Source organism: Oncorhynchus mykiss, chromosome 22 (genome assembly GCF_013265735.2).
Source record: "Oncorhynchus mykiss isolate Arlee chromosome 22, USDA_OmykA_1.1, whole genome shotgun sequence".
NCBI lineage: Eukaryota > Metazoa > Chordata > Actinopteri > Salmoniformes > Salmonidae > Oncorhynchus > Oncorhynchus mykiss.
In genome coordinates this window covers 18,218,700-18,236,548 of record NC_048586.1, presented here as the reverse complement: position 1 = coordinate 18,236,548, position 17,849 = coordinate 18,218,700, and the positions used below count along the sequence as shown (strand labels likewise).

Below are 17,849 nucleotides of genomic sequence, written 5' to 3'. Positions count from 1 at the left end.
AACTAGGCAAGTCCGTTAAGAAGAAATTCTTATTTTCAACGACGGCCTAGAAACAACAGCCCAGGAACAACGGCCTAGCCTTGGAACAACTGCCTGTTCAGGGGCAGAACGACAGATTTGCACCTTGTCAGCTCGGGGATTTGAACTTGCAACCTTGCAACCTATTATGCTAACCACTAGGCTACCCTGCCGGGTTACTGGCCCAATGCTCTAACTGGTAGGCTAGAGCTAGGCTAATCCTTCTAATAGAGGCAGCAGGTAGCCTAGTGGTTAGAGCATTGTGCCAGTAACCAAAAGTTTGCTGGATCAAATCCCTGAGCTGACAAGGTAAAAATCTGTTGTTCTGCCCCTGAACAAGGCAGTTAACCCACTGTTCCCCAGTAGGCTGTCATTGTAAATAAGAATTTGTTCTTAACTGACTTGCCTAGTTAAATAAAGGTTTACAAAAACAAAACAAAGGTTGCTAGTTCAAATCCCCAAACTGACAAGGTGAAAAAATCTGTCAATCTGCCCTTGAGCAAAGCACTTTACCCTAATTGCTCCAGGGTCACTGTCAATAATATCTGATCCCTGGCAGTAACACCACTGTCTCAGGGGGAGATGGGATACGCAAAAAACACATTCCCATTTTACACCTCACATGCATTGAAACACGACAAATTTTTTGACTACAGGGTTGCAACTTTCCCAAAATTCCCAGGTTCTCCACAAATCACATTTGGAGGATTCCTGGATTTCCTCCCGATTTCAGGATTTTTTTGGGGAAAACCTGGGAATTTTGAGAATGTCCCAGAGATTTAGAAACTCTATGTCTGCATTAGATACAGTGTCACAATTCATCTTGAAGCTTGTCATGTCAGTCAAATCTTAGTTTCATTATGTGGAAAGAAAAGTTTGAGGAAAATAAGGGATTTGAAAGTCAGTTCCTTGCTAATCACCTCTGTTCTGTTCTAGCTCCTAAATTAAGCAAAGTCAAAGCTAAATTAGTTTTTTTCTTCTTCATCTATGGCACAATATGGAAGAGAACAGCAAAGCCTTTCTTTTTTTGGTTCAAACCACAGAGACGTTTATAGCAACCTATTCAGAGATGACACTAAAATAAAACAACCAAGGAGGAAAAAAGTAAGTGGAGTGCAGAGTCATCTAGTGAAATGCTACACAACCACAAACCTATCATCATACAGGATCTTCTGTGGGGAGTAAATCTGACATGGAAGGACAGTGGTCCACGTAATGCATAACAGGCCACGTGTCACACAGGGTGCAATGCAGATGGATTCAATGTGGCGGGTAAAGGTCATGTTTGGTATAAAACTGTAGTACAGGGAAACGTTTACATGAAAGAGTTTTGTGTCTGGTACGATCTGATGTAAAGACTTCTTCATTTAAGGGCAACATTTCAACGTTATGTGCAGAGTACATCCATGCTTAGATTGCTTATGATAATGTTAAGATAACTTATGACAGTCTTTTAAAAACCATCGTATATATATCATGTAAAAAGGGGGATTACAATTGTGGTCATTCCCCTTAAAAGCTATGTGGTGGGATCTTAAACTAGCACAGAATGCCACTATAAACCTGAGTTTAGTTAGTGCTCTAACTGGGTGAGTGTCAGGATTGGGGACAATACCATATCAATTCAGACAGTAAACCAAATTCCAAATCCATATTCTCCAATTCCCAATTGAAAAGCATTGAAAATAATTGAAATCTTAGTGTCCTTCCTGAATTGACCGGGATTGAAATGGAATTCGCCCCAACCCTGGTTTGTGTTTTGAGGGTGTCTCACCTCGGTGTAGGCCTGGGTCACTTGTTCGTAGAGGGTCTGGTGGTGGTGGATGGCCAGCTCCAGGTCCTGCATATCCGAGGGCAGTCCCCCCTCACTACACATCTTACACCAGGCCTCCACCCCAGCCAGGAACTGTATGAACACAGCCCAAAAAGACACATTCACACAACAGAACAGAGACAGACAGATCAATCAACAGAGGCCCGGGGATACATTTCATAGACAGAGGCCGGCAGGAAGGGAGGAAGGGAAGCATGGAGGGAGGAAGGGAGGTAGGGAAGCATGGAGGGAGGAAGGGAGGTTGGGAAGCATGGAGGGAGGAAGGGAGGTAGGGAAGCATGGAGGGAGGAAGGGAGATACGGAAGCATGGAGGGAGGAAGGGAGGTAGGGAAGCAGGGAGGGAGGGAAGCAGACAGGCAGGCAGACCCTCTTTACTAGAGGCTGAGGAAACCCTGGACCCCGCCTGCCTGTCTGGCTCTCTGTAAAGCAGCAAAGTCTACAGCCGACAGGCACACCTGTAGCCCCAAACAATCTGCATCATAGCAGCTGCTGCCAAGGCAACGCAGGTCTATCTTAACGACCTCGACACAGCAACAGGCAACAGCCAGAGAAATACAGGACAACACTGACACTACAATCTCTCTCAGATGGCCTGTGGGCTGGAAGGATGGTCAAAGCGTTGATGCAACGCTTGAATTGTCATGCAAATACCCCTTTGATGTCAGTACATGTTTTACACAAATGTCTGCGTTACGTGCTCAGACTTCAAGTTAGGTAGCATTCAGGGCTATGTGACTGAGTGACAACAGTATGAGGGTTGCAGCCCATAGGCCTACTGTCTACTGCCAACCTGTTCCGACTTCTGGTGGAAGACGGCCGACATGGCCAGGATGGTGCTGCGTTCATCCAGGGCGGCGGCGAAGCTCTTCCACTCCTGGTCCAGCTGGGCCGAGATCTGTTTGATCTGCTGCGAGGCGTAGTGGCCCGCCTCCGACAGCCGCGACGCCACCGACATGATCCGGTTGATGTTCACATAGGCATTCTGCACCGAGGGAGGGAGGGACACACATAGAGAAGACATCATATATTATGGGAAAAGATCCAGGGTCTATATCAGGGTTATTCAACTTGTACCCGATGAGGTCCGGAGCTGGTTTTCCATTCTACCTGATAATTCATTGCCAGAGTTGAGTTTGAGGGGTCAATATCATTTAATTCAGGATCAATTTCATTTAATTCAGGATATATTGAATTAAATTCAGGATATTGTTTTTAATTGAATTCAGGATCTATTTGCTCCTTATAGCCCTGCGACCAACCATCAAACAGGCAAAGCATCAATACAGGGCTAAGATTGAACACCGGCTCCGACGCTCGTCTTTTGTGGCAGGGACATGACTGGGACATGACTATTACAGACTGCAAAGGGAAGCACAGCTGCGAGCTGCCCAGTGACACGAGCATACCAGACGAGCTAAACCACTTCTATGCTCGCTTCGAGGCAAGCAACACTGAGGCATGCATGAGAGCATCCGCTGTTCCGGACGACTGTGTGATCACGCTCTCAGTAACTGACGTGAGTAAGATCTTTAAACAGGTCAACATACACAAGGCTGCAGGGCCAGATGGATTACCAGGACATGTGCTGACCAACTGGCAGGTGTCTTCACTGACATTTTCAACATGTCCCTGATTGAGTCTGTAATACCAACATGTTTCAAGCAGACCACCATAGTCCCCAAGAACACAAAGGCAACCTGCCTAAATGAGTAGCACTCACGTCCGTAGCCATGAAGTGCTTTGAAAGGTTGGTGAGGGCTCACATAAAGACCATTATCCCAGAAACCCTAGACCCACTCCAATTTACATACTGCCCAAACAGATCCACAGATGATGCAATCTCTATTGCACTCCACGCTGACCTTTCCCACCTGGACAAAAGCAACACTTATGTGAGAATGCTATTCATTGAGTACAGCTCAGCGTTCAACACCATAGTACCCTCAAAGCTTATCACTAAGCTAAGGATCCTGGGACTAAACACCTCCCTCTGCAACTGGATCCTGGACTTCCTGATGGGCCGCCCCAAGGTGGTGAGGGTAGGTAGCAACACATCTGCCACGCTGATCCTCAACACTGGAGTTCCCCAAGGGTGCATACTCAGTCCCGTCCTCTACTCCCTGTTCATCCACGACTGCATGGCCAGGCATGACTCCAACACCATCATTAAGTTTGCAGACGGCACAACAGTGGTAGCCCTGATCACCGACAACGACGAGACAGCCTATAGGGAGGAGGACAGAGACCTGGCCGGGTGGTGCCAGAATAACAAAGGTTCTACGGCAATTGCTCGGCCTCTGACTGCAAGGCACTACAGAGGGTAGTGTGTACGGCCCAGTACATCACTGGGGCTAAGCTGCCTGCCATCCAGGACCTCTACACCAGGCGGTGTCAGAGGAAGGCCCTAAAAATTGTCAAAGACCCCAGCCACCCCAGTCATAGACTGTTCTCTCTTCTACCGCATGGCAAGGGGTACCGGAGTGCCAAGTATAGGACAAAAAGGCTTCTCAACAGTTTTTACCCCTAAGCCATAAGACTCCTGAACAGGTAATCAAATGGCTCCCCGGACTATTTGCATTGTGTGCCCCCTCCCAACCCCTCTTTTTTACGCTGCTGTTACTCTCTCTTTATCATATAAGCAAAGTCACTTTAACTATACATTCATGTACATACTACCTCAATTGGGCCGACCAACCAGTGCTACCGCACATTGGCTAACCTCGCTATCTGCATTGTGTCCCGCCACCCACCAACACCTCTTTTACACAACTGCTACTCTCTGTTCATCATGTATGCATAGTCACTTGAACCATATCTACATGTACATACTACCTCAAATCAGCCTGACTAACCGGTGTCTGTACGAAGCCTCACAACTTTTATAGCCTCGCTGTATATAGCCTGGCTTTTTACTGTTGTTTTATTTCTTTACTTACCTATTGTTCACCTAATACCTTTTTTGCACTGTTGGTTAGAGCCTGTCAGTAAGCATTTCACTGTAATGCTGTTGTATTTGGCGCACGTGACAAATTAACTTGGATTTGATTTATTCATACATAGAGATGAATGAATCGAAGTGGACAAACAAATGAAGAAATCTAGGTCTCTGTGGCGTGGCGTGTCTAGCTATACTTAGCAACGTAGTATCGCTTATTAGCCAAACAATCAATGCTACAGAGATACTGTATGACCTGTGAGTCAGTCCGGCATGACATTATGGTGTAGAGCTTAACGACAGCAAGCGTGACAGATTTCTGCAGCTTTGACTGAATTGCTCAGTCTCTGGCAGGCCACCCCTGATGTCTTTGACACTCGCACACAAACAGGTAGACAGACATTTACATCCTCTGTGCTGCCATCTGGCTCTGTAGTCCACAAAAACCCACCCACCCATCCCTCCACTATGGGAGTTTAATCATCTCTGGCCGCTTTAGGCCCAACCATTTATCAGCTTCACATGATGCACCCACCGTGGGCTTTATTTACCGCTAAACCTGATTAGAACTGGTAATGAAGGCATGAAAAACAAACAGCTCGCTGGTTTAAAGCAGGGCTTTAGTGAACTACGTTCAGACATGGTAGCTACATGCTGGACACGCTGAGCCAAGACACGTCAAAACATAATAACAGCATGATTTAGGAGTGAGAGAGAGAGAGAGAAAGAGAGAGAGAGAGAGAGAGAGAGAGAGAGAGAGCGAGAGAGAGAGAGAGAGAGAGCGAGAGAGAGAGAGAGAGAGAGAGAGAGAGAGAGAAACAGAGAAACAGAGAAACAGAGAAACAGAGAGAGAGAGGCGAAGCAAGAGAGAGAGTGTGGAGGGAGTGAGCGAGACAGAGAGAACGAGAGAGAGAGAGTGAGAGAGAGTGGTTCGTCAGTGAGAGCCAAGCTTGCCTACAATGGCAATAGAAGGCTAGAATGGGACTAAAAAACAAAAATATATAAGTATTGAAAAATATACTGTGTCTGTATAATGTATGTATAAGCTGGAAGTAGAAGCGTTATCCATTACTTTACTCCAATTAGGTGGTAGGGGTGTTAGGGTTAGGGGGAAATATATTTATAATTATATATATGAGGGATTGGAAATGATGCAGACAATAACACTGATGGAAGGCACAATCTATCAACAATATTAAAGATGATCTAGCCCCCTAAATGCTAAGACTTTCCATGCATGTGGTGTGTTTGGTACATACAGTGCCGCGAAAAATGATTTGCCCCCTTTCTGGTTGTCTCTATTTTTGCATATTTTTTATACTGAATATTATCAGAACTTCAACCAAAACCTAATATTACATAAAGGAAACGCGTGTTTACAAATAACCAACAAATTGATACTTACTTCATTAATTTAATTAACAAAGTTATGCAACACCCAGTTCCCCTGTGTGAAAAAGAAAGTCATTGACATGGCTCCCATTATGCCTGGTGGAAACCAAACACCGCATTCTACAGTAAGAACCTTATACCAACGATCAAGCATGGTGGTGGTAGTGTGATGCTTTTGGTGATGCTTTTCTGCCTCAGGACCTGGACCTGCATGACTAAAAAGCAACACATTTGAAGTTTTGGAATGGCCTAGTCAAAGTCCAGACCTAATCCCAACTGAGACGTTGTACCAGGACTTGGAATGAGCAGTTCATGCTTGAAAACACACAAATGTCGTTGAGTTAAAGTATTTCTGCATGAAAGAATGGGCCAAAATTCCTCCACAGCAATGTGAGAGATCTGATCAGGAAACGTTTGGTTGGAGTCTTTGCAGCTAAAGGTGGCAGAACCAGTTATTGAGTGCAAGGGTGCAATGACTTTTTCACACAGGGGCATTGGATGTTGCATACTGTAACTTTGTTTATGAAATAAATGAAATAAGTATGTAATTGTTATGTTATTTGTTCACCTTTATCTAATATTAGGTTTTGGTTGAAGATCTGATAACATTCAGTATCAAAAATATGGAAAAGTAGAGAAAATTAGAAGGGGAGCAAATACATTTTCTCAGCACTGTATGTGGCTTGATTTCTGAACCAAATAGCACCAAACATGTCTTCATTCTGTCAGAGCAAAACTGCAGTAGAGGCCATTCCACTACTCTAAGGTGTATCTCAAAAGGCACCCTATTCACTACTTATGACCAGGGCCATGTAGGTAACGGGGGTGCCATTTGGGAAACATCCTAACAGTAATTTTAATGGCAGTGTAACTGGTGAGTAGAAGCAGAGGAAATCAAATCAACATTGAGGAAGTAGCCTGCGATTTCAGTAGAGCAATACTAATCTGAACATGTGTGTCCATGTGCAAAATGGACTTCGCCAGCGCTCCATCGCCAGTGGCCTGCGCTACATCATTGATAGCTGTACGAGCATGTTTCTTTCACAACCCTATTTGAAATACTAATACAGTAATTGAAAGGCTTTTTGACTCGCTCCTCGGACATCGACCAGTCTGTCTTTCAATAATTCCGCTTTTACTCCGCTCATACAAAGTGAAATCACTGAGCCATGACTCAGAGTATTGATGTCATCCATATTATTCGATTCCCCCATCCCCATACACTGTGTCCTCTCACACCACATAGTCCTCTCACACCACACAGTCCTCTCACACCACATAGTCCTCTCACCCCACCTAGGCGCCACACCCGATTTAGTTCCCACATCCCATATAGTCCTCACACACTACATAGTCCTCACATACCATAGAATTCATGGCAAAGTGATTGTGCTGCGTCTGGAGGTCCACGGCGTGTTGGTAGCTGACTCCGATCTCTGTGTGGCTCTGCAGGAACACTTCCTTATTGTGACTGATCCAGTCAAACATCTACGATGGGAACAAACAAAGATACATAAGGTTAGTTAAGGTTGCTGGTTGGGTTACTGGTCCTGTGTGGCTCAGTTGTTAGGGCATGGTGCTTCTGGGTTCGATTCCCGCTGGGCACAGCCATTCAGAAATGAATGCACGGCTTGCACGCATATAAATAGCATATATAAGGTATATTATATTTAATCAATCAATCATCATAATGATCATTGAACATTCCCATTGATGGTTTAGCTGTTGTAACTCATTACAGCACAGCAGACAGACATTATTTCATTTTCAGGTGTATTGCACAGGATCAAGAGAGAGGAAAGACACAGCATGGATTTGAACCCATGCTTCAGCAGTATACAGTGCCTTGCGAAAGTATTCGGCCCCCTTGAACTTTGCGACCTTTTGCCACATTTCAGGCTTCAAACATAAAGATAGAAAACTGTATTTTTTTGTGAAGAATCAACAACAAGTGGGACACAATCATGAAGTGGAACGACATTTATTGGATATTTCAAACTTTTTTAACAAATCAAAAACTGAAAAATTGGGCGTGCAAAATTATTCAGCCCCCTTAAGTTAATATTTTGTAGCGCCACCTTTTGCTGCGATTACAGCTGTAAGTCGCTTGGGGTATGTCTCTATCAGTTTTGCACATTGAGAGACTGACATTTTTTCCCATTCCTCCTTGCAAAACAGCTCGAGCTCAGTGAGGTTGGATGGAGAGCATTTGTGAACAGCAGTTTTCAGTTCTTTCCACAGATTCTCGATTGGATTCAGGTCTGGACTTTGTCTTGGCCATTCTAACACCTGGATATGTTTATTTTTGAACCATTCCATTGTAGATTTTGCTTTATGTTTTGGATCATTGTCTTGTTGGAAGACAAATCTCCCTCCCAGTCTCAGGTCTTTTGCAGACTCCATCAGGTTTTCTTCCAGAATGGTCCTGTATTTGGCTCCATCCATCTTCCCATCAATTTTAACCATCTTCCCTGTCCCTGCTGAAGAAAAGCAGGCCCAAACCATGATGCTGCCACCACCATGTTTGACAGTGGGGATGGTGTGTTCAGCTGTGTTGCTTTTATGCCAAACATAACGTTTTGCATTGTTGCCAAAAAGTTCAATTTTGGTTTCATCTGACCAGAGCACCTTCTTCCACATGTTTGGTGTGTCTCCCAGGTGGCTTGTGGCAAACTTTAACCAACACTTTTTATGGATATCTTTAAGAAATGTCTTTCTTCTTGCCACTCTTCCATAAAGGCCAGATTTGTGCAATATACAACTGATTGTTGTCCTATGGACAGAGTCTCCCACCTCAGCTGTAGATCTCTGCAGTTCATCCAGAGTGATCATGGGCCTCTTGGCTGCATCTCTGATCAGTCTTCTCCTTGTATGAGCTGAAAGTTTAGAGGGACGGCCAGGTCTTGGTAGATTTGCAGTGGTCTGATACTCCTTCCATTTCAATATTATCGCTTGCACAGTGCTCCTTGGGATGTTTAAAGCTTGGGAAATATTTTTGTATCCAAATCCGGCTTTAAACTTCTTCACAACAGTATCTCGGACCTGCCTGGTGTGTTCCTTGTTCTTCATGATGCTCTCTGCGCTTTTAACGGACCTCTGAGACTATCACAGTGCAGGTGCATTTATACGGAGACTTGATTACACACAGGTGGATTGTATTTATCATCATTAGTCATTTAGGTCAACATTGGATCATTCAGAGATACTCACTGAACTTCTGGAGAGAGTTTGCTGCACTGAAAGTAAAGGGGAAGCCTGAAATGTGGCAAAAGGTTGCAAAGTTCAAGGGGGCCGAATACTTTTGCAAGGCACTGTATGTGATCCAGAGGCAGCAGCTTAGACCACTAGACCATCCTAGGACACGGCAGATAAACATTCAGTGCTTTACATGATACTGTAGTCCTCTCTCTGGTGTTAATTATACCCTAATGATCATTGGGAGGCTTGCCATCGCTCTTTATTAAGATCCTACACAGTACACTCAACTATATGATCAAAAATTAAATAACGGTGGCGTGACAAGCATGATTATAGGGTCACATTAGGACAGCCCTCTAGGCCAGCAGCTTTACAGCAGCTTTACACCCCCGCTCTGAAGAGCCTGCGACATTAGAATACATCTATTTAATAAGGTTTGATTGAGCTGTTAATTAAACATTGGCGCAAGTGTGACCTCTCAGCGCTGCCTTCCAATGTAAGTCCTTATAAAAGGCATGAGTTGTCTGATGTGTTTGTACTGATATAACAGATTACGGAGCAGGTGTTGCTATAGACAATTTGCTCCGATTTAGACAGTTTTTTTTTATGAATAGTGCTATGGTAATTATTATCCTACTAAACCATGATCAATTGCAGTAAAAAGTTACAATGGCTTTTCTTTCAATAAGCAATAACTTTAGGAAATAGAATGGGAAAAGCAGAAAAGTGGCAAGGAAAAAATGGTCCTCCATATATTTTGGTTTTGAATCATATTTCTTACCCTCAAAGTAGGGTTTGATTTAATCAACTTTATTGTCAAAAGACCATATGATTGAAACGATACTTATAAATTCCCTAACTTGTCATGCTTATTAAATGACATCTTGACAGCTTAATCTAATCATTTGCAAATTAAACGGAGAGAAGCTAGCTAAAGAATAATTAGCTCAATGACTGTTTGCTTTTTTTTTTAGGGGGGACAATTGTGGCTCAGTGCAGTTGCTGATAAATGACTCCCTATCATGTTCACTTGACGATAAGGAACCGTTTGCACTGCAAGTTTGCTTTTCCTGCAAGTGCAGGAAAATTCTCGACAACGAAAGAGTGTTCAAAAGAGTGATCCTACATCTGCGTATCATTATCCAAAATGAACAACAACTTCTTCCTTATCATAAACCTAAAATGTACTCTGTAAAAATGACATATCCCTTGAAATAAATATATTGATTGCATCAAAAGAGGTCTTTTTTTTCTCTCTATGGAGAACAACATTGATTTTAATCTACAACTCTCCTGACTAAAAAAAAAAACGTGAGATTTTTTCCCATCATATGGCGTTGATCATTACCAGAGCATGATGGGAGAGGAAGACGGCGGCGTGGAGGCCAGGCGAGAGGAGCAGTAATTGTTCATTTTGACTGGGTCCCAAAAGGCACTAGAATCCCTATTGGTCTTATCACCAGTAGCGGTGAATGGGTAACATCACAGGGGAAGCCATGCCAGGGGGGGAAAAAGCCAATATTACAACCTGTGTGTTGTGATAATTGCGCTGTTTGCTCTATAACCTGTTAATTCAATCATATGCTTTGACACCTAAGGCCGAAACAATAAGAAGACACAGCGGCATAATAAATTCAACCACACCGTTGTTTCATCACAAAGCCAGAGAGCAACATCTATCCGGTGAAGTCCACAAAACATATTGCATGTAACAAACAGTTAAATGACCTACAGCATGGTCAAGCAAGTTAATGTTTCCATTTTTGGATCGCTAAACAACTATTGATTTAGAAACACGGATAGTTAGTGCAAGTCACAAAGAAAGCTGCATCCACTATTTCAACATCATCTATGCAGTAACAACTAAAAGATACCAACAACTATGTAGTCCAATAAATGTAATCTAAATATGATGTGGCTCTCCATGGTACTGATTTCTGTGTGTACGCCAATGGCATCCTCCTCTTTCATGTTGCCTAAACGGTCTATGTCTCTGTCCTGGTTAAAATAAGTCCCCTATGTAGGGAATAGGGTGCCATTTGGGGTGCAAACCAAAGAGAGCGCACAAGGTCATTATGGAGGACCAAAATAAACATGGGCCTATCCTCCCCTCCATCCTCCTCTCTGTCTGTTATTGTCCCTTTGATCTTGATCCACACAGATATGTAGTGCCTTTACTTGGGTTGCACACTGACAATTTAATTTCATTGTTCAAAAAATACCCTTATTAATGCTTGAGCTTCAAAGGTGCCCTGTTATAATACGCTCAGTGTTTACAGTCACTGTTCAAATGGCTGGAGTGCAGGTGTGCAACCATAAACGCTACTATGACTGTCCAAGTGCTCGGTCGGATCCAAATTAAAAATAGTCTTATGGAATCTGAGCTTACAATATGACCAGTAGGTGAACTGCTGTAGCTATCCTGTTACGACTGTGAGTCGCGTAACACATTGTTAGTGCAGTGTTAGCAGGCAATCACAGACCAATTGGAGAGGACACATGGAGGGACAGACAGAGTATGTGTGCCAGGCCTTAATTGGCATTGTCCCCAGGGAAATTAATCTTTATCTGGGCCTGGCCTAATCATCAGGAGGCACCATGGGGCTCCACTGTCATTAGAAAAGGGACTGACTGCACTTATCCAGATGAAGGCCTTTGTCTAGAATCCAGCAGGCATTGGCCTACTACTTCATTATTGTAGGGTATGTTGGGGGGAGTGCGGGCTTGAAGGCTTGGAGGGAATATTGCATGGTTAGGAGAATGCCGTTTTTCTTCCTTTCTGTCTGTATACACTAGCTGTGTGGCCATTTGACTGTAGTTTATTTGTTTGAGTTCATTTGTCCCGGTTGCATTGGGAAACGGCAGATGACTTGGCAATGTAAAACATTGTTTTGAATGTGTGATCATCATTGTCATCTAAACCCAACCACCTTTTCTCGCAGGCTCACCTGTGTCTCTGACCTTGCCAGAGTTATATAGGTCCTAACATGAGGTCATGTTGTTGTTGTTGTGTTATTCCTAATGAGTTTTGGGGTATTTAGGCAATATGAGGTTTTCCTTTAAAAAAAAAAAGACCTAAAAAATGATTATGAAATTATTATATATACCTTTGGGCTCATCTGGACAACATTACTGCCATTGTCAAGGGAGATGTGTGTGCAGAGGAGAATAAATAGTTTTTAATACACACTTAAAAATACCTCACAAATTGGAAAAGTGGGCAAAATTCCTGTTTATTCCCTAAAATAGCATCTCGGGAATGAGGTACTGAACTGTTCTGTTTTTTCAGAATCTTGTAAAAGCACATATCCTTCTAAAAACACAGGCTGTTATTATATCCCATTTAATATGTGTTTCAAATAAATAAACAAAATGCCAGCGTTTATGTATTCAGTCCCTGCATATAAACAGAGAAAGTCTGTGTCCCAAATGTCACCCGATCTGTACACTTTTGACCAGGGCCCAGAGGGCTCCGGTCTTAAGTTTTGCACTATATACAGTCGGGGATTGAGGGCCATTTGGGATGCAACCTTAAATAACATCTAGCCAGAACTTTGTTCATTGCTGTCATACTGAGGACTTTCACAATGTGTCTCTAGGATAAATATTTGCATCCAAGGATCAGGGATATTTATATGCGAAAAACCTCTCAATCAGTTTGCAACCTTTAAATATAAATTCCATGTCGACGTTTGTCTGCTTTACTGTACACAAGGCACACGTTTGGCAATTAGAATGGTCTTACTAGCTAAACGCCCTGCATATTATATTATGAACGTCAAATCACCAGTGTATTTAATGTACTGTGGGTTCATTTTTGTTATTTCGTAGAGAGGAGAATGATCATTGGTATCATCTATATCACGTTGTCTGATCTATGTTTTGTTTGTAATTTTACTTCAATTTGCACGTTTGTAACCACGAGTTAAAGACAAAAGTCCATAAAATATTTCAATGGACATAAAGATTTTCAATTCAGAGATCAACTCAGCAGAAATGGTTTTATTGTGAATGTTTCTAGATCTCTGAGCTTGGTCACTCACCTTCTCTGCGTCCTGCTCAAAGAGGCGGAGCTGGAAACACTGGTCCAGCTTGAGCTTGCGGACGTGCCACATCTGGTGCAGGTGCTGTCTGGTGGAGTGCAGCTTGTCCAGCAGGCTGGCGATCTTAGGCACCACGCTCTGGAAGTCAGCACTACCCGAGATGCAGTTCCTCCCAGAAAACCCGTCGCTAGATCGGATACACTGAAGCAGCCTCTGGCCCTCCCTGTCCAGCTCCTCCACGGGAGCCTTCATCACCTTCTTCTTGAGCTGCGTGTGCTCGTCGATGAGCCGCCGGGAGCCCTCCACGTCCACCGGGAACTCCTTCTTGGCCAGCAGCTCCTGGAGGTCCTCCAGGCGGGAGAGGAGGTGCACGGCCGAGCCCATGAACTCCTCCAGGGCCACGCGCAGATCCATCCACTCCTCGTGGTTGTACTCCAAAGAGCCCTCAAAGTCGTCTGTCAGCTGGGACGGGTCCACCAACTTAGTCAGGCCCTCCACTGACACCATGCTAGTCTGTTAAGTCAAATCAAGTGTTATTTGTCACCTGCTTCGTAAACAACTGGTGTAGACGAACAGTGAAATGCTTACTTGAAGGGGGCCCTTCCCAACAATGCAGAGAGAAAAATAGAAAAATAACAGAAAGATAACACAAGGAATGAATACACAATGGGTACCAGTACCGAGTCGATGTGCAGGGGTACGAGGTCATTGAGGTAGATATGTACATATAGGTAGGGGTAAAGTGATAATAAACAGTAGCAACAGCATATGTGGTGAGTCAAAAGAGTTAGTGCAAAGGGGAGTCAATGCAGATAGTCTGGGTTGCTATTTGGCTAACTATTTAACAGTCTTATGGCTTGGGGTTAGAAGCTGTTCAGGGTCCATTTGGTTCCACGCTTGGTGCACTAGTACCGCTTGCCGTGTGATAGCAGAGAGAACAGTCTATGACTTGGGTGGCTGGAGTCTTTGACAATGTTTAGGGCCTTCCTCTGACACCACCTGGTATAGAGGTCCTGGATGTCAGGAAGCTCGGCCCCAGCGATGCACTGCTCTGTACTCTCTGTAGTGCCTTGTGGTCAGATACCAAGCAGTTGCCATACCAAGCGGTGATGCAGCTAGTCAAGATGCTCTCAATGGTGCAGCTGTAGAACTTTTGGAGGATCTGAGGGACAATGCCAAATCTTTTCAGCCTACTGAAAATTCTTTGCGACTGTGTTGGACCGTGCGTGTGTGACCCATGTTAATTCCTTAGTGATGTGGACACTGAGGAACTTGAAGCTCTCGAACTGCTCAACAGCACACAATCAAGAGGTTTGCATGATGTTACCCCAGCCAAAACATATACAGGCTTCATTGGATGCGTCCCAAATGGCACCCTATTCCCTATATAGAGCTCTACTTTTGACCAGAGGCATACGGGGCCAAGGGTGCCATTTGGAATGCAGAAATTCTGTTTCTCATTAGCACTACAGTTCACTGTGGATGGTAGGAATGAGAAAGGGGAGGACCAAGGGGTGTAAGCTTAACCTCACACTACCTAGCGCAGTACTAATGGCTGACTTCTGTACAGCATTACATGCAGAGAATATGGGGAAAATCGTGGGGGGGGGGGGGGATAATCATTCTTTGCAATCTTTTCTCACCAGTTCCTTTGAAAATACGACTCTGAGCTTCCTGTCCATTTTAGAGACAGACCAAAATTAACAACTGTTGTCAAGTAGTGCTTATAAACCTGTGATAACATCACAATAAAACGTTTGCTATTCAACTCCGGATGAAATACATAATCACCATCAAAACAGGCATGCTGACTAGAGAAAATGCCTGTACGAGAGAAATATAACATATTTTAACAATGGGCAACCAGACATGCCAACTAAAACAAGGCTGCGTTTCCCATTCTGAGCTCTCCCTTACCTCAAAAGTGAACTTGGCACTGCCAAAGTTGGTTTTCTGCTTCTGCCAGAAGTTGTCCGGTTTGATGATGAGCGCCACGCAGATCTCAGCAGAGAAGGCTTCCTGCAGGGTCTTCAGTAGAGGCTTGATCAGGTCCCACTTGGAACCACGCATATCAATGATCACTGTGAAGCCCCGCTTGCACACATCCTCACTGGGAGATAGAGATGAAAGAGCGAAGCGAGAGAGAGAGAGAGAGTGAAGTGAGAGAGAGAGAGAGAGAGAGTGAGAGAGAGAGAGAGAGAGAGAGTGAAGCGAGAGAGAGAGAGTGAAGCGAGAGAGAGAGTGAAGCGAGAGAGAATGAAAGAGAGAGAGGTGAGGGAGAGCGAGAGTGGAGGTGGGAGAGAGAACCAACCGTTAGTACGCAGCATGCCCTACACATCACACCAACTCCAAGGGAGCCTGGGTCGGGCTAGGGGGGGGGGGGGGGGGCTCTCCACACTATCCTCCAACACGCCCTACTTAATGTCCTTCAGCCAAGTTAGATCTGAATTGGTCCCTTGACTCCCCTGGACTCTGAGCCAACCACGGTGATGCTAAAGCCATTACACCACCGGAACTAATTTAACTGCTATGGCTAAATGACAAGCGCTATTCATTTGGACTTGTTTTAAGCTAGCCCCCTCGTCCTACCTTCAGAGTGATGATTAGCTCCCACGATTCTAACTCTCTGACAAGCCTGTCATCGACGTTAAGCTCTTTCATTCTGGATCAACATACAAATAAGACTATCACACACATATCTCATTCTCTCCTCCTGGGCATGTACTCTTTAGATGTAGTAGGCTTATTTGTTGGGATTCTCGTTTAAATTTCCCCCCCCCCCATAACAAAAGGCCTCACTTTTCTAACAGGTTATGAGGCTGAAATAATATTAATGGTCTATTCTTAGGTCCCGATGCTTTGAAAGCACTTGACTGTGATTGGAAGATAAAAATAACCTGTAATTGCTTTGGCCCGCCACATGCCCTCCTCCTCAAGCCTCCCCTACTTCTGGAATTAATATGATCCTCTCCACATCGTTTGTGTTGGAAGACTGGGGGACAAACAAGGGAAAATGTCTACATCCCAAATGGATCCTTATTTCCTATTTAGTGCACCACATTTGACCAGGGCCCATAGGACTATATAGGGAATAGAGTGCCATTTGGGATGCACATTCTTTACATGAATCTCCTTCCCCAGTGGTCCCCAACCTTTTCTGAGCCAACATTTTATTTTAACGTGACTTAACAAATGTAAGCCTATGCAACATTAATACCTACTAAAAGCAGTTATGTAGCCATGAGGGTTGTGCAGTAGGCTATAGGCCCAATACATTATTAATGCATATTGGCAATGCTTGAATTGCCCTGCCAATTTGGATCTTCTCAGACCATTTAAAAATTATATTTAAAACTTGAGGTGTATGATCACACTGGTCACTTGTTGTATTACTTGAGCATAAATTGCATATTTTACTGGACTGATGGTGCCTGCATCTGATGGTCAGTCTCTCAGCAAAAGGAGGGAGGGAGAGAGGGAGAGAGAGAGCAGTGGAGGCTGCCTCTCACCATCCCTCGGGTCTCCTTCCCTCCGCTGAGACGAGACACTGTCTTCCAGCTGATGGTGAAACTGGAGTCGCACTTCTTTACTTCTGCCTAATGCACAAATTCATGTTTTTTTGTCCAGAAAATGTCAAATATTCCTCAATTTTAACAATGCAAGCCAATCGATACACTTTGTAGTCGGAGTTGATAGGGAGAATCACGTTTTATGGCTTATTAAAGTGTTGAATGAAGTGTTGACAGTGCTGAATAAAAACGTAAACATGAACTTACTCATAACAACAGCAGCTCTTTGCTGTATTCATTTAAGTCTCTCTCTAGTCGTGGTTTTAAAAGTTTTAAAATGTCACAGTATCAACTTCGCTGTGGGATCGTGGACGCTGCAGGCATAGGTGATCTGAGCTATCTGACTGGCCAGCAGTAGTATACTGTAGATGCATTTGATTTGCTCCCCGGGCCCACCGGGTAGGCGGAGTTTGTACCTTCAGACACATAAAATGGTCCAAAATGGGAACACTTCGACTACCCAGCGAGCAGGGCAACTGAATCACCAGCTAGCACATTTGGTTCCTTGGAAGTTGTGGGAAAGTACATTTTCCTACTGAGGTCTTGGCTGATTTCTTTTGATTTTCCCATGATGTCAAGCAAAGAGGCACTGAGTTTGAAGGTAGGCCTTGAAATACATCCACAGGTACACCTCCAATTGACTCAAATGATGTAAATTGGCCTATCAGAAGCTTCTAAAGCCATGACTTTTTCTGAAATTTTCCAAGCTGTTTAAAGGCACAGTCAACTTAGTGTATGTAAACTTCTGACCCACTGGACTTGTGATACAGTGAATTATGAGTGAAATAACCTGTCTGTAAACAATTGTTGGAAAAAATACTTGTGTCAGGCACAAAGTACAGTGCCTTGCGAAAGTATTC

General features: G+C 43.9%; 1 protein-coding gene across 4 annotated transcripts in view; it reads right to left on the bottom strand.

Moving 5' to 3' along the window:
* Positions 1–17,849, bottom strand: part of kalrna (kalirin RhoGEF kinase a) — a 284,612-nt gene that overhangs the window by 149,582 nt on the left and 117,181 nt on the right. For all 4 annotated transcript variants that reach the window (XR_005038797.1, XM_036958909.1, XM_036958910.1 and 1 more), the window contains exons 4-8: positions 15,338–15,530; positions 13,421–13,933; positions 7,545–7,667; positions 2,643–2,834; positions 1,793–1,924 (exon numbers count right to left, since the gene is read on the bottom strand). Coding sequence is in view for 3 of the 4 variants with exons in the window: in XM_036958909.1 (XP_036814804.1) it covers positions 1,793–1,924; positions 2,643–2,834; positions 7,545–7,667; positions 13,421–13,933; positions 15,338–15,530 (1,153 nt within the window). In the remaining variant the exon portion in view is untranslated. The remainder of the gene's footprint in view (positions 1–1,792; positions 1,925–2,642; positions 2,835–7,544; positions 7,668–13,420; positions 13,934–15,337; positions 15,531–17,849) is intronic.